The sequence below is a fragment of the Nematolebias whitei genome, chromosome 6 (genome assembly GCF_014905685.2).
Source record: "Nematolebias whitei isolate Nwh7 chromosome 6, NemWhi1, whole genome shotgun sequence".
NCBI classification, from domain to species: Eukaryota; Metazoa; Chordata; class Actinopteri; order Cyprinodontiformes; family Rivulidae; genus Nematolebias; species Nematolebias whitei.
The window spans coordinates 34,464,573-34,487,016 of NC_056503.1; the positions used below are offsets into that span (position 1 = coordinate 34,464,573).

General features: G+C 38.2%; 1 protein-coding gene across 1 annotated transcript; it reads right to left on the bottom strand.

Annotated features, from left to right (window-relative positions):
- Nucleotides 1-15,274: 15,274 nt before the first annotated feature.
- On the bottom strand, nucleotides 15,275-19,088 carry LOC119410675 (extracellular calcium-sensing receptor-like). Its single transcript, XM_037677559.1, has 8 exons — nucleotides 18,943-19,088; nucleotides 18,181-18,475; nucleotides 17,780-18,069; nucleotides 17,230-17,525; nucleotides 16,827-17,032; nucleotides 16,495-16,716; nucleotides 16,256-16,379; nucleotides 15,275-16,173 (listed from the first exon to the last, which is right to left on the bottom strand). Exons 1-8 carry the CDS (start codon nucleotides 19,047-19,049, stop codon nucleotides 15,275-15,277), a joined length of 2,439 nt encoding a protein of 812 aa, XP_037533487.1. The 5' UTR covers nucleotides 19,050-19,088.
- Between the last annotated feature and the right edge of the window lie 3,356 nt (nucleotides 19,089-22,444).

A 22,444-nucleotide genomic window follows, 5' to 3' on the forward strand; every position in this document is an offset into this window, starting at 1 on the left:
TATGATTTATTATACTACCTTTACTGCATTTTATTGTATTCTATTTTAATCGCTTTAATTTAGTTTTAAATGAAACTTCAGGTGTCAACATGCATTATGTTTCTGAACTGGCTTTATGATTAAACATACTAATAAGAATGAAACAATGTGTTACATGTATTTTTCCACAAAACTCTTTTTTTACTTGGATGGTTACAATCTTGATGAGGAATTTTTGTTCCCAACCTGCCAGATCTTAGACTTTTAGTTGAAATTGGACATCTACAGCTCCCTTGGGTGCTTTGTTTCATTCCAGATTGAATAATACTATATTTCATAAAGAAGGTGGCTGTTTGGGGAGTTGTTCCCTTTCCCTCTCCCTTTCCCTTAACATCTCTCTCTAATTAATTATTAGTTCTGACCACCTCTTCTGTGTTTTTTTTTTAAGGAGAGTTTACCACTCTGGGCATGTCAGTACTTCTGTTCAGAACAAAGCCCGCTGCATGTAAACGCTTGGCATGGACAGATTGTGCCCATGTAAACGATTAATTTGAATTATTTAATCTGAAAACATTTCAATCCGGTCAAAAAATTTTGTGCATGTAAACATAGCTACTGTCAGCCTTTCAGTCATTCTATGGGGCCTCTACTTTTAGAATTATATCCAGTCATGCAGCTTCACTGAAAGAAGGGCTTATCTTTAGCTGCTGGATTACTTTTAGGTCAGATAATCACCTCCTCTCAACGACCTCAAAGATTTTTTTTTTTTTTTTACTTTCTTTAATTAATAAAAACCTGAAAACTATATTATCAGGCACATCATTTCTCACAGGTGTCAATATATTTTTCTATATAAACCACAGCTTGGCAAACATTTGGAAGTTACCTTCAACCAAGGAAGAATAAAAATCAGGTTTTTATTCTAACTGAACATGTTACCATCTATTTAATATGATCTCGAGCTTGACCTCTCTAAGCGATTTTTAACAATTGATAAGTTCATGACAAAAATCAACAGACATGTTCCTCATTTTAGTATTTTACACTGTTTTATAATAACAGCTGCCCAGAGAAGGACAAAGAGGAAGGCCAAAAAGGAGATATATGGATGTAGTTAGAGTGAACATGGAGGTAGTTGGAATGAGGACAGAGGATGCAGAGGACAGAATGAGATGGAGGAGGTATGACTCGCTGTGGTTACCCCTGGAGAGGGAAAAGCTGAAAGAAGAAGAAGACACTGCTTTATAATGTAGCAGTTTTTTTTGTTTTTTTTTTTACTTAATTTCTTCTATTTACTTTCTAATTTTATAGGCTCTTTGTAGGATTTATATGGTTTGACCATATCTGTGTTCTTTTTAAAAACATGTTTCTCTTGTAAATGAGTAATTTCGACTCATTGAGACTAACCTCTATAAATGCAGCAAAGGTTGAATGGAAAAAGTATATATATAATATGAAATTGGAAAAAAAGGTTAAATATTGATTTCAACAACTTTTATTTGTCCTTAACTGTAACAGTGGGTCACAGGTAATTTTACTGTGCTGTTAACCACAGGAGGTCTTTTTGAAGCCCATATAAGTGGTAAAAGACTGGTTCCCAGAGAGGCACTATTTAACTACAATGTTCCTTGGTTTCATAAAAGTTCCTTGTTGCTGAGCTTACAACCCGCCTTGTCCTGGAGACCACACACACACACCTCTCAGTATGGTTTCCTAATGTTTATTCAAGCTGATAAAACACAACCAACACCTCCTTCTGCCACAGAAAGGTCTTGAAGTTCTTTTCATGTAGAGACTGGATGATGATGACATGTTCTTGTCTGACATCCGGGGAAAGAGTTAAAGTTTGAGACAGTCAACTTTCAAATACACAGAAATACTCTGGGGCTTTGATTAACAGAATGTGGGAGCCATTTTTCATGTGTTTTTGATGAGTATAAATTAAAATGTTTAAAATTGTACGCATAATTTATGATTGTCTATTGTTGTTGTTGCTGTCCACTGTTGTCACCACTCTGTTAAAAATCAGGTCTCTCTAGCAGTGGCGATTTTAGCCTCTTTTTAGGGGTGCTGAAGCACCCCTAAACTTTAGCTTAGCACCCCTAAAAATTTTAGAAAACCATTTTGTAAGGAAACTCGGTTCTTAAACTTTAGATTCACCAAAATCTTGAATAAATATGGAATGACACGCATTAAACGGGCCAGTAAAATCTATGATTTATTTTTTTACGAGTCGGATGCTGAGCGCCAGCTGTCAATCATTCCAGTAAGCTCCTCATCTAACCAATCGGTGATCGCATTTGTCTCAAAGGGAACGCCCCTTACCTTCAGGCGCTGCATGTTTTTATCTGACTGCGTTGTCGGGGTTTTGTATTACGATCGATTTGCGGTCTGAGCGATTTAATTAAAAAAATATATCATTGGAAAAAATGTCTAAAGTCCAGCGGCCGACCTCATGAGCAGCTGAATTTAACAGTGATCAACAGAAAATACCTCATGTTCACCTGTACAAAGTAACTGCAAGTAAAATCCTCCATTTTCTGTCATAATCACTTCGTATATATATATATATATATATATACTATATGGGTAATTAAAGTTTAATGCTAAAGCTAGCTGTGCTTTGTTTTGTGTGTTAATGTAGATATATGTTGCAACTTATTACAGCTCCATTTCATATTGACTAGTGATTTTTTTATCTTAAAGTTAGCTTACACTACATCTCTTAAACTGTGGTGGCTAGCTAGAAATTAAAAAGTTAGGTAGCCTACTTTATGCCACTGCGTTATATGTAGACCTACTAGTGACTTTTTAAAAAAAAGTTTAACCTTAAGCTACATTTGTTTGCCTGTGAATAGAAATTTGATTTGTACTTTAACTTTGATAGGCCCACCTCATGGAGAGTGAACTGAAACAGTGGAACAGCAGAACCCTGACCCATAATTTCTACTTTTCCATAGATGGACATTCGCTCTTTCTTTAAAAAAATAGGCCCACCACAGCCAGGTTCAGGTAAGGGAATATAAAACATCCCCACTGAGCAGCCTAGTAACCCAATATTAAAAAAGCAAACATGTAAATATAATGTTGATGAGTGTAACCTGCCTGTACTTATTGGATTGATAAATTATTGAAATTACTTAGTGGTTGACAATGACAGCACAAGGAGGAGGAGAGGAGGATAGAGAGCGAGCCCAGGAGAGAGAGCAAGATGAACCAGGTTAGAAATAAAAAACAATCGTCAAGACCATTGCATATATATTTTTTAAACACATTTATGAGGGAGACTCATATTATCTGCACCTTTTTTTCTAATGGCAATTTGCAATGCAATGATGTTTTGCAATGGGCAATCACATATGCAAAGTGGCAATACATTCTTTAATTAATTTAGAATTATTTCAGTGATATTTATGAATGGAAATTGTGCACAGCATTTGTTTGCTTTATTTATTTGAAGATTACTTTGAATAAGTTCTGTACAAAATGTTTGTATGCACAAAGAGGGAAAAAGGAGCACACAGAGAGAGGGAGTGGAAGAAGCAGGTAAAGATAATGGATGGATGGATGGATTGAGTGCAATGTCCACAAGAGGAAAAAAGAGAAGGAGCGAGGACAAAGAGAGGGAGCAAGACATGGAAGAAGCACGTGAGAAAATAAGCCTAGATTTTTATAGGGACAAAACACTTCATTGTTAATATGAAAAAAACAGCATTGTATTCATATTATATTTACACCTGTTTTATCTAGAACTAATTTAAGCCACTATTAATTTTTTTTATTCTGAATTGTGCTATTCAAGGAAAGAGAGAACAACAGGGAGAGTATCTTGAAGGAGAGAGGGAGCAGACTGGAGAGGTACATGAAGAAGCAGAAGAGCTTGAAGAGCAGGCTGGCCAGCACTCTGAAGTATCAGTGTCTACAAATGTAGCCTCTGATTTAGGTGACAGGGACACTGGTCCTAAACAACTAAAGCTGCCTCAGTACCCACAAAGTATGTTTGGCACACAGAAGAGAGCCTTTCAGTATAACTGGTTCCAGAGTTTTATCTGGCTGGAATACTCTCCTGCAAGGAATGCTGCATTTTGCTATAGTTGTAGGCTGTTTGGCAAAAATTTAAAACGGGACGTTTTTGTGACTGGTGGGGTGAAAAATTGGAGAAAGGCACTGAGCTTATTCTATAAGCATGAAACCACACAATCACATAAAGACAGTGTGGTTTGCTGGCAAAGCTATAGAGCTAGTTTGTCTAAGGGCAGTGTTCTGCAGCAAATAGAGAGTGCAACTTCCTCTGACATCAGTGAGAGGAGGGAGTACCTGAAGCACATTGTGGCATTGACTTGTATGCTGGGGAAACAGGGTATTCCATTTAGAGGTCATGATGAGTCAGCTGACAGCCACAATAAAGGAGCATTTTTGGCATGCATGGATCTTCTGAAAATGTTTGACGCTTTTTTGAAAATGTACACTCCTCCATCAAACACCACCTATCTTTCATCTGCTTGTCAGAATGAAATGATACAATGTTGTTCCGAGGAGGTGACAGCAGCTATTGTAAGTGAGATGAGGGAGTCAAAGATGTATGCCATTATGGCTGATGAAGCAAGGGATGGAAAAACTGAACAGTTGTCGATCTGTGTGAGATATGTTTCAGGGGGTTTTGTGAAGGAAAGGTTCCTATCCCTTACAGAGTTGAACAGTTTTGATGCTGCATCAATATCCACTGCAATTGAAGACCAGTTGGTGGTGAAAGGTATTGATGATTTGAAATGTGTGGCTCAAACATATGATGGGGCAGCAGTTATGAGTGGGCCAGTAGGGGGTGTCCAAGCCCATTTTCGAAAGAAGCACCCTGAAGCAATTTATGTGCATTGTTATGCACATGAATTAAACATCATCTTGTGCCACACATGCAGAGCAATTTCTGAGGCCAGAGAGCTTTTTGAGATTCTGGAAAGTGTCTACTCTTTTTCAGTGTCTCTCTTGTGAACCATCACAAGTTTGTAGACGTGCAAAGAAAGCTAGGATTGTAGCAAAGTGAACTTGTCCAGTTGTCAAACACACGTTGGGCCTGCCAACTTCGTTCAGTAAATGCAGTACTTGACAACTTCCCTGCCATCGCTGAATGCCTATCTGCCATCAACACACCTTTAGCAGCAGGACTGAAGGCAAAACTCTGTAAATTCTCAACAGTGTACTTGCTGTTTGTTTTCCACACTCTCCTGTCTGTAACAGCATGTTTACACAGATACCTGCAGAATAAGACCACTGATCTCGCCCAAGCAGTGGAATACAAAAATGCAGTAATTGATTCTCTCAAGGAGAAACGCAATGATGCCACTGCTGTAGATGTTCATGCCAAAGCTATGGCCTTATGTGAGGCTAACCAAATATCAACCCACAATCCTCCTTTTCAGAGGCGTAAGGCAAAACAAATGGAGGAATATGTTGTGGAGTCTGCTTGTGGGGCAGGCAGTGAGGTTAGTAGTACATCAAAGTTGGAAGACCTCAAACAAAAGCTACTGTTTCCTTGCTTGGATCGAATGTTGGCAGAACTTGAGAAGCGTTTTTGTGATGTTGGTAAGGAATTACTAAATGGAATTAATGCATGTAGACCAACATCAGACCAATTCTTGTCTGAGCCAGCATTGTCAGCACTGGCACTTCACTATCACATTGACCTCAAGTCAGAAGAGGTGATGGTAGCCAAAAATTACATGAGACACAAAAAACAGAGGCTGGTGGTGTTGAAGACATATTGACCGTTTTCAACTTACTTGATGCTGACATGTTCCCTTCACTTAAAACTACTGTTCAAGCTGCTTTGACAATACCAGTTAGCAGCTGTAGTTGTGAGAGGTCCTTTAGTGCCTTGCGTCGTCTCCATACCTGGCTCAGGAGGACCATGGGGCAAAACAGGCTGAATGATCTGGCTGTAATGTCTATTGAGAAGGAGTTGCTTAACATGGTCAGTTCTGAAAAAGTTATTGACAGATTTGCCAGCCTAAAGGTTAGGCGACACAGTTTAGTTCTGCCAAAATAGAAAGCAACATTTGCTTAGATGTTGTTGATGTTAGTTTTTGTTGTGGGTTAATCAGGATTATAACCAGATTTTCATTCTTTTCTGGCTATTCATATCTTTCTTCTTTAAAATTTACTGACTATTTGAAATTGTGAATTACAAACAAGTTATTAATCTATTTGCCTTTGATTGATACATTTGATTTATATGTGTGATCAACATTAAAAGCTTTTAAAAATGTTTAGACCACCATCTACCTTGTGGACAATGTTTTTTGAGCCATGAAGGCAAGAACAGTCAGTTATGTTCAAGTTTCTTTATTGTCATTCACATCACATGTGGTATGAGGTAGAACAAAATTATGTACACAAGGTCCCAGTTACATCCAAAAATAGCAAAAGTATAAAATATAAAAAGTAAAGGTATATAAGGATCTAAGATATGCTAAACTGTACTTTAAACGGTACGCTAAAACTTCTAAGATATACTCTGTTGTTGCAGTCGTGAAACTACTCACAGTCAGTCGCCTGGATTCATGGTAAAATACCACTACAGTACTTTTACTTAGATGTATTATTTTTCAGGTTATAAAATTGTTTAATCTTCCCCAACCTACTTCTGAGCAATTATTGCATTAGACTTTTGCTTTTGCTGTACTCTTATCCAGGGTGATGTACAGTGAGCCCACTACAACTGCTCCCTCTGGAGAAACTAAGAGCAAAAATACAATTTATCATAGGGTGAAGTGCTTCCTTACCACTTTACCATCACCACTCTTTATCAGAGAATTAAAACCCAAAAAGTGATACAATGTTAGATTTGTCATGCAATATTAATTTATTTTTCACTTATTTTGGACAGTTCTAATCATTATGATTAAGCCCTTCAACAACTTCCTGTGGGAACAATAAAGTTCTGTCTTATTTTTTCTTGTCTTCTCAGTTTATAGACCTTTTGCCTTTGTTTTCTGTGATGGTTCAGAAACAAAACAGAAGTTTAAGAAACAATCATCTGATCCATTGAAATAACTGTTTACTATTGAACTTATATGATCGCCGTGTCATTCAAGCAAAGAGCCATTTTCAGCACTGGGGGCTAAGCACCCCTAAAGGTCAAATCCTAGAATCGCCCCTGCTCTCTAGTAAATGAGTCCTCAAGGCTCAATAGGATTAACCTTTATACATAAAGGTTGAATGAACATAGGATACTACATTTCCCCCACTTGTGATTTACAACTTGGTTCCCTCGTTGGTGAATCACAATTTACAGTGTCCATGCCTTGAATAATATTCCAAAAAATTCAAAGTTGATCATTCCAAGAGCAAAACAGAAAGTTGAGAGTATTCCACAAAGTTCAAAGGGTAATTCCACAAAAAGGGAAAACAAAAAGAAATGAAATTATTCCATTTGATGCCCATGACGTCCTCTGGAGGGCAAGGTGAGGTAGACTCAGGTATATGAGGTATACCAAAGGATGATGATGTAGACCAAGGGATGGTGATGTAGATCACTGAATCATGAGATATACTGGACTTTTCACCTAGTGACTAGTGCCAACTCAATATACTAATTACTTATATAATGTGAGTAACATAAAATAAACCTTAAAGCATGCATGTCTACTGTCAACTCAATTGAAAACTATTTTGTTTTGAATTTGTTTAAGTAAACAATAACAAAAATAATTAAATTAAAAAATAGGCAATTCTAACGCCACTGATTTTGTATGCTTTAGTGGTAAAAAGGGTGTACTGCTAATGATTAAATGTTAAATGGCAATAAGCATGCAACAAAACTATTTGGGTAATAATAATAAAAAGCAATAATTGGAAGTTTTGAACTATGGGTCTTTAAGTTCCAACACTTCAGGGACATACAGTAGATAATGTTGGCATTCTTTGTCCTTCGGAATTTATTACTTGCATGTTTAGAGTTGAGTGGATTTAAAAAATCTAACTTTTAACATACTCAGTTTTATGTGAGCTACATATAATCCTGATGGCAACCCGAAGTTGTTCACTCCCAATAATGGGTTATCATATTTCCATATCGTTAGTTACTTTGCTTCTACCCTGATCTGGTGCTCAAGAAAAATTGATTTATTTGTTTAAAGTTTATTGTTATTAATTCTACTGTGTTTTAACTTATATATGTTTTGAAGACTTGCGATTTTAAGGCTTTACTTTGAGAAGAGTAAGGATTTATTTTAACCTTCTTTACAGGTAGTGAATCATTTTCCAATGGATGGATCGATCCATAGATTGTAGTTCAATCAGGTCTTTGTCAGAAAACGTAGGTTCAACATAGCATTATATGTTGGTTATGGAGCAACAGAGGTGGTGGCTGTGGCACATGAACGTGTGAGGCCACACGCTTTTGGGGTGGATGGATTTTGTGCATAATCAAGTAGCCAGATGGGGTCAAAATACCATAGAGTACCATTTATTTCACCTCTTTGGCTAACGTGTCTGCAAGATTGTTAAGCATTGTGTTCTACAAATTTTTGTTTCACACGAGGAAGCCTTTGTGTTTCCATACAGCAAGCTGGAAAGAAAAATTTAGTTGTGCATAGTTGGAATCTGTACAGATTACCAATGACTGAACAGAGCGTTCAACGGTGGTTTGCAGCGTTATTAAAATGCCTGCAAGTTCAACATATTGTGAAGATTGCAAACGGAGATTAAATATGACGTGTCTTGTTCACCATTGTGGAGCCAAACAATACCAACATCGACTTTGTTAACAATGTTGTGATGGAAGGAGTATCTATCCACGTACACTGTTGTCATATCTTTACAAAGATTTCTGTCAAAGTGATGATGATGTGCATGTTGAAATGTGGTGCATGTTTGTTAGGTTTCTGGACTAAGGTGGCATCTTGTGTGCACCATTAGCATAAAGCTAGTTCTGTACCCAAATGTATTGTTTTGTTTTGAGCATAGTGGACTTCTATGTCAAAAATCTGTAAGGCCATAAGCCACGAGGCTACATGTGCATTTGTCACCACACCATCTCTGATATGTTGACTGTAAATTTACTGTTTGGTGTTGTGTTTCCACAATAGTTTTTTTTTTTTTTTTTTTTTCCACCTGGATAGTTAGAGAAATGGTTTACTGTCCACACGGTGGCTAACTGTGCTTTTTCACAGTCAGGTATTTTAGTACAGGGCCTGCGTAAGTCTTAATGGCGTAGGCCACCACTTGTTTGTCTTTGTTATAAAGTTGGTACAAACCAGCACTCATGCAGTGAGCTGAACAAAACACTTCAAGGTGGAAGTCTTTGTCAGTATTAGGGTATGCCAAATATGGTACTGAACAGAGCTCAGAGGTTGGCTTTGAGGGCATCCATAGCTTGCTGCGGTGTATCAGACATAGCATAGTTTTCTAAACGCCAAGGAAACTAAATAGTTCCGTGAGGTTGGAGTGAGTCTTAATGTTGGTAAGACCTTGGGAACTACTAAGTTGGGGCTGTATGCCATCAGGGCAAACAGGTAGACCAACGTAGTCAACCGTATCCTGATGCATGTTCAGTCAACCATAGTTTTGCTAAATTGGCACTTAAAAGTGAGATCTTTGCACCCACAGCTGTGAGTTGGTTCAGCACATGATCAGTCTCAGCTAAATGAGTATTAAGTGTGGGTTATAGAAGGATGTCATCTACGTAAATGAGAGTTCCGCGTTCTCCTGCATCAGAACATGCTTTGTTTAAGAAGATGTTGAACTGTGTAGACTGAACTAGGCAAAAGGGCCTTCTACTACTCCGCTCCTGCTTCCTAGAATATCTTACAAAATGATCTGAAGCTCTTGACATTGACATCTCTAAGTGGCTTTAGGAATCTGTTTAACTCCTGGCAGGGACCAATGCAGACATTTTCATGTTTTTAGTTTTCTACATTCGCCTTGAAATCTAGATGTTTTTGTTACTCTTTTTGCCATCTTATTTGTAAATAAAATAAATAAAGTATGTATTTTTATGTCTGTCTGTTGCTGTTGCTGTTGTCCATTGTTTTCATCATTCTTTGTTGAAATCATGTCTCTCTTGTAAATGAGCTCAATGGGATTTACCTATCTAAATAAAGGTTGAATGAAAAAATAAGATGTTGAACTCAGTTGATGAATTTGAATAGTCAATAGGACACTTGGTAAAGGTGTACTTATGGCCAGCAAATGTGAATACCAACTTGTGGTGATCTACTATGTGTATTGGGATGGTCCAGAATCAGCAACATCAAGTGTGGAAAAGTATTTGGTGTTGTTCACCTTAAGAAGTTCCTATTAGAGTTGCGTCATCGGCCACCAGAAAAGAGGAACCTGTTGGTTCAGTTTTTGGTAGTCGATGGTGAGTCTCCATTTTCCATTAGGTTTAAGGACATGCCATAAAGGTGCAGAGTAGGTGCAGTTACATGGCCTGATTATGTTTCTTTCAAGATTGTCAATGACGTCTTGGATAGGCTCATATGCCACCAAAGGAATCTTGTATTGTCAAACATATTTAGGGAGTGAGTTAGATGGAGTTGTTATGTAGACTGTGTGGATTCAACTCAAACCACAGTCTAGAGAGTTGACAGAAAAGGAAACTTCGTATTTGAGAAGAACTTGGCAACATTTTATCTTTTTCACCATTGGTGAGTGTCTCCTGGGCTACTACTTGTTCGAGCTGTGATCACACTGAAGTCTGTAGCTCAGGGGACAGTGACTCTACAGATTTGTCTGAAGTCTCTGTGGTTTTACTCACCGATAGGACATCAAAGGTTTGGAACAGCATTTGGTTCTTTTTGGTAAGGTCCACGTGGCGAACAGATGAATGGTCAACAATGCTTTTTGAGAAAAGAGGGATGGCTTGGGATGGTATTGTGTTTAAAACCTGTCCAGTATAATGATCCGGAAAGAGTGAGTTGGGAATGTTTTCCCTGGATGGATACATTCAACTAAAAGTCATATATTCTAGTGATTAGTAGCCAAACTTTTTTTTTTTTCTTCTTGCATTCTGTGAAGGCGGACACTTTTTCCTCCTGCAACTTTCCCTGCAACTTTCCCTGCTTCTGCTCTTTGTCCTGTGACCCTTTTGGAACCTCTTTTTGCATATATTTTGAATTGTAATTTATAGATCTGATCAGCTAGTCTCTCAACACAATTGATCAAATTTTCTCAGTGAGAAGACAGGGCAAAGTAGAGTCCTCCTGCCCTGACGGGATACTTGCAGCTGGATACACGATGGATTCCTGGAGGTAGTGGAAGATCATGTCTGTCCATATTGTCGGTCGAAGATGTTGAAGATGTGTACATAATTGGATTTATGATAACAGGATCTTTTCTGTTTGGAATTGGTGGTTTCATTGCATATCGACAAATTTGAAAAACGTCAGCAGCTGTTCTAGCCATTGTGAAGCTGCCTGGCCTGTGTGAGTGAATGCACCATGTTGTGAACACTCAGACTCAAATGCTGTGTGAGCTGAGCCGTAAGCTGGACACGATTCTTGCTGAGAACTGCAGGGTTCTTGTGACTCCTGAATCTCGCTGGTAGGAAGGAATTGATCTTGGATAATTTACAAACTTGGCTCAGTAAGTACTGACCACAGAATTTGGTTGTTTGGAGTCTCCATTGAAGTGTACCAGTGAGACTATAATGTAAACAAGAAATTAACGGAGTCAGCCTGACCCAAAACAACTGTTGTTATCTGAATCTGACTCCCCCGTGTCGGTCTTGGAAGATTGACTATCTCATATTATCCTGGATGTTATGCGAACAAGATGTTCTGCTCCTACTACCCATTCCCTTCCCCCAAGGACATCTGTGGACCTGTGTCAGAGCTCTACTGAGGCAGGCTGATAAACAATGCACCACCACTTATCATGGGATATGGCTGGGGGCGCTATCTGGAACAGTTTTGACAGACTTACAAATGTACACATGCATACACTCACTCGCACAGCTATAAACACTCCCCTCAACTCACCTCCTTCACTGGTCTCCCTTCTTTTGCCACATAGGTGCGGTAACCTAGGTTGGATGCGAGGCACCAGGTGGCTGCGACGCTCTCTTGAGTGGCTTGTGCTGGGAGCGCCCCCTTCTACTTTACCCTCACCCAATCCACATGCATATGTCTGATGTCATCTTTATGTTGATTTTTTGTGCTTTGTGTTTTTTATGCAACTTCACACTGTGTCCTGTTAGGGACACAGAGTGAGATTTAAAAAAAAAATTTTTTACCTCCTGTTTCCTCATGTTCCCTTTTCCTTATCTAACAAAAAAGGCAGTGCCTCTCATTATGCTGCAGCCTCAGGCACCCCATCTACCCATGTCTATGTTTTTTTGGTTATTAATATTGGCAGATTCTGAAAAAAAGGTATAGAAATTTAGGTAGGATATTGATTTTACCAAGTTTATTCTGCTCCCAAGATTGTGAAGTAGAGGTTGCCATCTAGCAATGCCCTGCTTAAGGATCGGCAGAAGAAGTAGATAATTAGTGGTTTGTTCCACTTTGGAGTAAGCTGTTGAGGGGAAGAATCAGTTTTGTGTTTCCTTGACTGATGAAACCTTCTGGATGGAAGGTGAAAAGTTTCAGAAAAAAAAAAAAACTGTCCAAATGATCCGACTGAAAATTGTTGGATTGTATACCTGGATTATTGAGCATGGACATTTTTAATTAGATAATTAGTTTTATAGAGGTTCTTATGAGCTTCAGTTACCCAAATACATTTTTTTTCAAGACGGTTTATGTAAACTGCCATCACCTTGTTGTCTGTGTGGATCAGAAAATGCTGATCCCACAGCAGGGGCAAAATGCTGAGTCACGTTCCGGACCGTGAAAAACATTCTAGCACATTATCTAAAGTGACGTGGTCCAGCCACTGTGCTCCCACTGCTTAGGACAGACACATTCCTCCCAGCTTGACAGGAACGCGTCTGTGAAAAACTGAGATGTGTGACGTAGGCCTGCTGATGGGAACTCCCTCTGACATAATAAGGTGGTTTCCCCAGTGATTCAGATCAGATCTCATGGAGGGGGGGCACAAAGATAATCCACCTCTTCTGGCGCACAGGATCTATGCGCAGGGAGGTGAACCATCTCTGAAGGTGTCTCATGTGAAATAGGCCCAGCTGAACCACAATGTGGGCCGCTGACATCGTCCCAGGCATCGCATGACAGGCAGACTGTCACTATGCTGCAGAGTTTGACACGGCGTAGCTGGAATTGACACAGCGGAGCTGAGCTGACAGAGCTTCGGCTCTCAGCTGTGATAAACGGCTCTCATTGTAGTGGAGTTTAGGTCCACTTCCAGATAAACAATCATCTGGGACGGGCGAACGGAAGTTTTTCCCAGTTTATAGAAACCCCAGGTTTAGCAGGTGTAACACTAGCGTTTTGGTCTGTGCGACAGCTTTCTAACTGGGCTGAGCTAATAAGAGCAGATCGTCCAGATAAAAAGATTTCTCATTCCTGCCATGTGTAACAACTGCAGAGCCGTCTCCACGCATTTCAAGAACGTGCGTGGGGTGTTTCAGAATGATGGAAATGTGAAAATATGTGCTCTTCAGATCTATGGAGGTGAAAACCAGTCGTTCTGGTGAAGTTCTCCAGCAGCTGTTTGTCACCATGGGGAATTGTCTCATTGTCTCCACATGATCGAATTGATAAACATGAACAGGTCGAAAATGGATCTCATCCCTCCGTTTTTTTTTTTATTAGAACCAGGAAGTAGTGGCAGGGGAAAAAAAAGTATTTTCCTCTCCGTTGTGAACTCTGTAAATCACGTTTTACGTCAGAAATTGCTGAATTTCTGACTGAAGAGACAAGCTCTGTTCTGGAGAAGACAGAACCGTCTCTATAATCCCTCTGAAAGGTGGGGGTTGAGCTGCGAACTGCAGCATGTAACCCCTTCTGATCAGATGGTCCATTCTTCTGTCCAGGGAACACACTCGCTGCCACTCTAAGTAGTGTTTGGAGAGCGAGCACGCATTTGTGTTGTGTCATGTTTCTCATGAACGTCAACCAGACTAAAAAAATAAATAAAAAATCCTTTACTGCCATTGTAGTGGCATCTACATTAAATACTTTTGGGTTCATTAAATAAAACAGTAGACACCTTGGTTCTGTTTGACAGCAAAATGGGGGTTTTATTTGAAGCTTTACCTCTAAGATGGAACAGCCAGAATACCTCGAGACCTCAAAAGACAGAACCCCTCTCTCAACATATTTCTGTTCTTATTTATACCTTTCATTGACGTCAGAAGTCAGAAGGCTTTATAACACATATCAGTCTTTTCCCATTTTAGGAAAACACTTGAGAAAAACAAATTCTTCTTAAGTCAGCTTGACATAAACTCTCTAGTTGCTAAAACAGTTCTGATGGGAAACAGTCTTATATAAGCAGTTGATCTTATTGTCCAGCGGGTAGCAGCCCTCCACGGAAGTAGCGGCCCACCACGGAAAGGCATTCCTCGGCGCTCATCTTGAACAAGGCTGCTTGTCTACTTCTCCTTGGGGAGGAAGAGCTCACCGAGATGGCAAGGGTTGGCGTGGCGGAGACCCAGGCATCCTTAGCAAAAGTTGTTCCGGTCAAAGCTGGACAACTTTTCCTTCTTCGTTCTTCTGACAGTGCTAGCTAGCTGGCTGAAGAAAAAATGGGAGCCGATTACCCGGTCTCACCGTAATTTGTACGGACTGGGGGTGAGGCCCACACACAGCAGGTGGGCATGGACTAAAGTTTTAGTGCTGTGCTGAGCGTCTAGGGATAAACCCACTAGCGACAGTCTTAAAGGGCGAAGCCTATATGAAATAGAAAGCATGTCTGCACTCCTTCCTCATCCTACCATGATGGCTTTCGATAGCTTAACAGCTGTACCCACAGTCTGTTTGAGAGACTTTTATTCAGTGAGCTGCTCCTCTATTGATTGCACACAGCTGTCCCTGATTAGTCTCTTTGTCTCCTCTGATGAGTCTTGTCCAAGCACATCACAATATTGTCTTACTGCATGATCTTGTGTTAATTTAAGCAGAAAAAGACAAACCCAGATTGTTTCAGGAAAGAAAAAAAAAATAACAAAGATTTTATTTATCAACTTCTAAAGAGAAAAATGCCATTGAAAAAAAACAAGAAACAGACTTGACATTAATGGATTTCAGTTCAAAAATATGTATTTCTATATTTGATTAGTTTATAGATAGGTGTACAAAATATCTGGAAAAGAAAAAAAAATAAATGTTCAACTGCAATATTTCAGTTGCCATAGAACTGTTAATTTTGTTTTAAAATCTCTCATTTTCAGCTATTAAATTTTGTTCATTAAGTATTTCTTGGTGTTCTTCTCAGGTTGAAACAATATGATGAAACACTTTGGAGCAAATATACACAGTATCAGTCCAAAACTGGAGGCCAGAATAGCAAATATCTCCACAGCCACAGTAAACTTTCCAGGAGAGCTGACGTATGCTGGGATGAAGGTGATCCATACTGCACAGAAGATCAGCATGCTGAAGGTTATCATCTTGGCTTCATTAAAATTATCAGGTAGTTTCCGAGCTAGAACAGCTAACACAAAGCAAAACACAGCCAGCAGTCCAATGTACCCGAGCACAGCCCAGAAACCAACAGCAGAGCCTAATGCACATTCCAGGATGATCTTCTCCTTGTATGTAGTCAGATTTTTCATTGGGAAAGGAGGACTGAGAACCAACCAAATTGTACAAATTAAAACTTGAATAAATGTGAAAAACACTACAGTCATTCTTTGCTGTGGAGGCCCAAACCATTTCATTGCATTACTACCTGGAAGTGTAGCTTTGAAGGCCATTAAAACCACTACAGTTTTCCCTAGAACACATGAAATACAAAGAACAAAGGTGATCCCAAAAGCTGTGTGTCGCAGCATGCAGGACCACTCAGAGGGAACTCCGATGAAAGTTACTGAACATAAAAAACACAGAGTCAGAGAGAAGAGCAACATGAAGCTTAGCTCAGAGTTGTTGGCTTTGACAATAGGAGTTGTTCTGTGACAAAAGAAAATAACTGTTGTTGTGATGGCCAGACAGGCCCCAGTAACAGACAGTGCAGCCAGGATGATTGACAGGACTTCATCAAAGGACAGAAACTCTACAGGTTTGGGGAAACAAGCATTTCTTTCTGTATTAGGCCAGAATTCATTGGTACATGGAAAGCAATCCAAAGAATCTAAAAAAAACATATTAAAATCACAAGATTAATGCTATTATAAAACTGATCTTCAAAATAATCCAAAATTATGGAATGTTACCTGTTGTATTACTGATTTCTCCTTCAGGACATGGGACACAATCATAGCAACATTTAGGTTTTCCTTTTTGCAAAACTTTACGTGTTCCTTGAGGACAACTCTGTGAACACACAGACACTGGAACCTGTCACAGAGGCACAGTCAAATGACATTTTATTAGTTTTTACAAAGTAGATGTGACAAAATATTTGCCATGCTCTAACTATATTAAATTGTTCAAATGAAATCAATTACTGTACTTGTGTGCGACCTTCAACCCAAAATATGTTCCTTTTAATCTGAAACTCATGGCCTTTTGGAAGTGATGCATCATAATTTCCTACTGTTATCAACTCTACATCTCCACTCTCACTCATTTGCCAGTTGATCAGCTCATAAAAAGCCACAGGATCCCCATTAGCATCAAATGACACAGGATAACCATTGCGGGTAAAGTTGACTTTTTGTAGTGCAGTAAAAACCTGTAAAAAAAAAAAAAAAGAGGAAATGCATACTAATAATAATGATAACCACAGTTAGTTACATAAATCATTTTCTTACAAAGTATCAAAAATATACTTTTTTAAATAACCTGTTTGTACTCCAGTCTGATATTTCTGTCACACTGAGTGGTGAAATTTCTTTTGTGACACAATGTATTGTGAATAGCATGAGCTATTGCATAAACAGCCTTGTACACCATGTTAGAAGCTCTTAGTTGAGATGTTTCAGTGTACGGACTTTTGAGTGTTTTTATGTTTTCATTTCCATCACAGACTTTCTTTTCTGGATCTGCATCTACAGACACATAAAGACATACAAAGATTGTTTGATCTGTAAAAATAAACCACATTAATAAAAGTAACTCTATGTACTCAGAGCTTCACAAATTTACACAACTTTCAAATTGTGAAAGCGACAGTTGTGTTTGTCCATGTTATTTTTATTCAGCTTTAAATACACATAAATGTGTCTGCTAAATAAAACCTTCTCACTTTTCGTCAGGCTGCAATTAAATGCATCCTCCCAGAACTCAGTCAGGACTGAGGAGGTAGCTACTTCAGTGGGAGAGAGATCCAGCAGGAAATCTTTCAGTCCTGGAATGACAGATCGCTGAATGCCAAATCCGATGGCCCCTGCACAGAAACTAAAGCTCATCAAGAGTGGGTCAGTTATCCAGCCCTCAGTTCCTATCCACTGTCGAGGTGCTGTAGGCTCCAGAGCCAGCTCTTGTAACAGGATAATCATATCTCCTGCAGCAACAAAAGCTACAACAACCAGCGCTGTCGACCTGCCAACATAAATTAATTTATTGGCTTAACTATTTTATACCACATTTAAATTATATGTAACTCATTTTTATGACTAAAAAATCTGTACAACCCAATTGTTGATTATTGGGGTTTGATTTAAATGTTTTGAAATCAATACATGAATTAAAGTAATAAATTAATTAAAAATAATTTACTGTTATACAATTTTTTTTGTTTCAAGTTTTTAAAATTAAACACACAGAACACATAAAAAGAGCAGTGATGTAAACACCTCCGGATAACATCAGCTACTTTTTTAATCTTGCTGCGTGGGTCAGTTCGAAAGAAGGATTCAGAGTACTCCACACAGATACCCTCTTTTTGCACTGCATCAAGAAAAGACGCCATTCCATAATTTCCATAATCTGAGTCTGAGCGAACAGCACCAATCCAAGTCCAGCCATAGTGTTTTACCAGCTTGGCCAGAGCATCAGCCTGGAACTGATCACTGGGAATTGTTCTGAAAAATGTTGGGTACTGCTGCTTATCTGACAGGCAGGCACAAGTGGCAAAATGGCTCACCTAAAAATAATAAAAACAAAACACTGCATTGTTTTCTAGCATCAACAAATATTATTTAAACACTAACAATCCAGATATATCATTTTTTTTACACTAAATGCGATTACCTACTTGAGGAATGTTGAATGGTCCAATGATGCGTGCCATGCTGATGGATGAGGTAGATCCAGAGTCTCCAACAACAGCCGTCACCATCCCCATTTGTGAACAACTGCTGCCTTTGTAAAACACAGGGTCCTGACCATTTGATAATTGAAAGGCCACATGTGCTGCTACAAGCCCTGAGGCACAAGTATCATAGATCTGATATCCAAGTTTGATGTCTGGCAGAAGCTCTGTGCTGTTGTTTATCTCCTTGATAGCAAAGATCATTGTTCGAGAGAAGCGTAGATCCCGGGCATTAAAGCTGTACAGATTGATAAAAGACATTTCTGATGTTTTTCATATTAGAGCAATAATACTTAAAGATAAATCTTAATTAAAATACATAGAACAACGTGTATAAACAAATAGTATACTAAACAGAATGTCTTCAATTTAAAAATGAGCAACTGACACTTCGATATTAATTAATAGTATCAAATTCTAGGTTTGCCCCCCCCCAAAAAAAATTTTTTTATATGTATATAAAGTGAAAAATCCAATCATTTTTCAAAGGGATTTAATGTGAATTCTAATCTTCATTTATTTAAATTTAATGAAAATGACGCCATATCCTTTAAAATATATTTTTTAAATAAGATGCTCATTTCAACATAGGTTTGTTGTTAGAAACACATAGAAGAAATCATGTTTTCTAATTGTAAAACGCAGTTAAAAAAAAAAATCCAAACATCACAGATTGTATTATTTCCCTCCACTTCCCCATCTTACCTCCCTGTGCATCTGGCAGGTTCAGGTTTAGTGATGTAGTTATTAAGTACCGTTTGTACTTTGAAGTGAATGAAGAAAGTACCTCCAATAACAAAATCACCATCCATTAAGAATGCAGGCAATCGAGGGGTACCCTGCAGGGTACATTTTATCATTGACGTCTCTGTACTGACTCCAGCACTAGTCAGACCATCTCTAGACTCATTGCTTTGTTTGAGACTACTCAGAGATCCAGCTAATACCACAACTTCAATCACACATGACAAACTCATTAATTTCAGAGCAATGAAGAGAGTCCAAACCTCCATTCCTAATGTTAATTTTACCTGGATGTAAATGAGTTCTTATAAACTTCTACTGTGCATCAGGTTCAATTCAAGATGCCCACACCATCTGATCTTTTAATTAGTCCATGTGGACATACTGTAATTTCTGCTGTATGGAAAATCTTGTTTGTTTTGTCTCTTTTTAAATTTCCCTCTCAATGCATCAAAGATATTCATAATTTGTAAAGATTTTTGTGACGTATGATAGTCACGTCATACACATACACCTTTCTGTCTTTTACTTAAGGATAAGATATTGTAGGGGAACACCACCACATCTCAAAGCAAACATCATTCATGTGTTGTGTTTGAAATTGTTAAAACAAGATGCATTTATTCCCTTGGGAATGAACAGACTTTATTTTACAGGTGTTAAACTCAGCTTACAAACTCCTTAGTTGACACTAATCTAATGTAATGAAAAAACTGTCATTGTGTTAACTTCACTTTCCATGTGAACTCATTTCCAACGAAACGGACAGATCGTCTTAATGTGAGCTTGTACTTCAACGACCTTGAAGTGAAACATCTGCTGAGAGGAACTTTTATCATCAGAAAAGGAGTACTACTCCCAGTATGGTTCCCATGCAGATTAACGCATAAGACGGGCCTTTATTTCAGAATGACATTCCCTTTCAGGAGATGAACAGCGACACCTATTTGACAAACATTGCAGGTGATTTCCACAGTTTCAGAACTGAATGTTTGTTATTGAAAATGTCTGTTTAAAGTAACATCTCTAAGATAATCATGTTTATTTTTCTCCTTTTAAAACAAGTGTGGCTTTTTAAAAGGCAGACAACTAAAATGGACTGTTATTTTATATAAAACATTACAGAGTTTATGAACCATATCTCGTCCGGTGGGAGGTCCTAAGTCAATCTGTAACACCCAGACAGACATTTCACCTCTCTTTCTCTACACCACTTCTACATTACACTTCACCGCTCTTCCTACTTGAAGGAACTTCGAGCAAAACTCCAGAGAAAGACGCATCCTCCTAGTGAGATATCCTAGGAAGGACGGGAACGGGAGAGAAGCAGCCTGGTCTGCAAACGTCTTAGGACGAGAGAAACCTGACCTAACCAGAGCCATAGCACCACAGATTGATAAATCCCAGCTGACTTCAGAGCCAGTGGCTGGACCTTCGTCCCTTCAACGGTGATCGGTGACTTTTGAGGACACAATCCGCCTTTCAGTCACCGGAGCATCTCAGGCCTTGCTGGTATCATTTTAAGCAGTTGTGGAACATTCTGACAGCTTGTTCTGGTGAGACAAGAGAACTTAATGCCTTTCTGGTGATCAAAGATTCACAATAATATTAATTTAGATACACCACAGTTAATTTAGACACAACTTTAACTACACCCAACAAACCAGTCCAAGGTTCTGCCTTTTATAAAAAAAGTTACACTGAATTTAATAATCAAATAATCTTTGACACAAGGAAATTTTGTTATTAATATGTGTATTAATTTGTATGAATAATCTTCATCAGCTATATACATTAGAATATTATTTTTGTAATAAAATACATAAAATTCAATAAAAGTGTGATTATTTTGTCATATCTGTGTGTATTAACTGATTTGATGCCCCCTCTAAACACGGGGAAAAAAATTCACGTTTCAGTTTACATTTAATTTGAGGGTTTTAGAGACTGATTTTCCTCTCCAAGAGGGGGTCCTCACAAAACGAGATTATTTGCATAAAGAATGCATGTATTATGAGCTTAACTCATAACTAATAAAATATATAGATATCCGATCAACAAATCCCTCTACAATATTGTAAAATTGTCATAATACAAAAGTAACTAATTGACTTATAGCATAGTGATCTTTTTTTAACAACTGGACTTATTTGATTTACTGTATAATGATAACTTTACTGCATTTAATTGTATTATGTTTGAATCTCTTTAATTCAGTTTTAAATAAAACTTCAACTTGCACTTTACACTGTAGGCGTCAACATGCCTTATGTTTCTGAACTGGCTTTATGAAATGACAAACTAATCAGAATTAAACAAAGTCTTACTTGTATTTTTCCATTAAAAATGTTGTTGACTTGGATGGTTACAATCTTGATGAGGGATTATGGTTCTCAACCTGTCAGATCCTAGACTTTTAGTTGATTTTAGACATCTACTGCTCCTTTGGGTGCTTTGTTTAATTTCAAATGGAATGAAATTATATTTAATCAAGACTGTGGCTATTTAGGGACTTGTTCCCTATCCCTCTCACTTACCCTCTCCATCTAATTATTATTTCTGACCACCGGCCACCATGAAAGGTAGGCACTGATGGTTAAGTTGTGACACCAATGGGACACACATTTGAGGCAATGAGGGGTTCAGTGTTTTGCCCAGGGACACATCAGCATGTGACTAATGGTGGAATTGAACCCTCAACTCTTGCATCGGAGGGCGATTGAACCACCCAGCCTCAACCACCCCTTCACTTGCTTTTCAGGGATTCAACTAGTCTTTTTTTTTTTTTTTAATGATAGCATTTTATTTTATTTTTTTCTAAATTGGTTCCATCCTAGTTATTTTTTCCTTCTAATTTATATTTTACTGTTAGCTTTTAGCTTGTCATCTATTTAAAATTTAGTTTGCAAATTGTTTTTTTTGTCTTGCATTGGTTTTCCAACCTGGTTTTTGCATAACATGCAATCTTCCTAGTCAGTTTACAAACCTCTAATCAGGCCCGGAATGGCCAGTCAGGAGGGTGTGGAGATTTCCCGGTGGGCCGGTCTGATTTGTGGGCTGCAGGGTCAGAGCTCCCTGTTTTTTAAATTTTTTTAGAACTTTTTATTAACAACATTTAATCACAGAATCTGCTACTGCTTCTCCTGAGGCTCTAATCATTCGTTATCCCATCTTATTTATTATCAATCAACCAGCAACTGTCAATTGAATAACCTTTATCTCACCATAATACCATTTTACTAGATTGCTTAACCCTTGTAATTTTAAAAGAATTGAATCTTTCTATGGAATCATTTATATACCCAAAATATTATAAATATTTTCATAATCTCTGTTAATTACAAACTAAACTGTTGTATACCAAATTTGCTCATACTCTGGTGTTTAAAAACAATGTTTAGTTGTAATTTTAACCGACCGCGTGATGGTTGTGTCCTATTTATATATATATAAAGATATATAT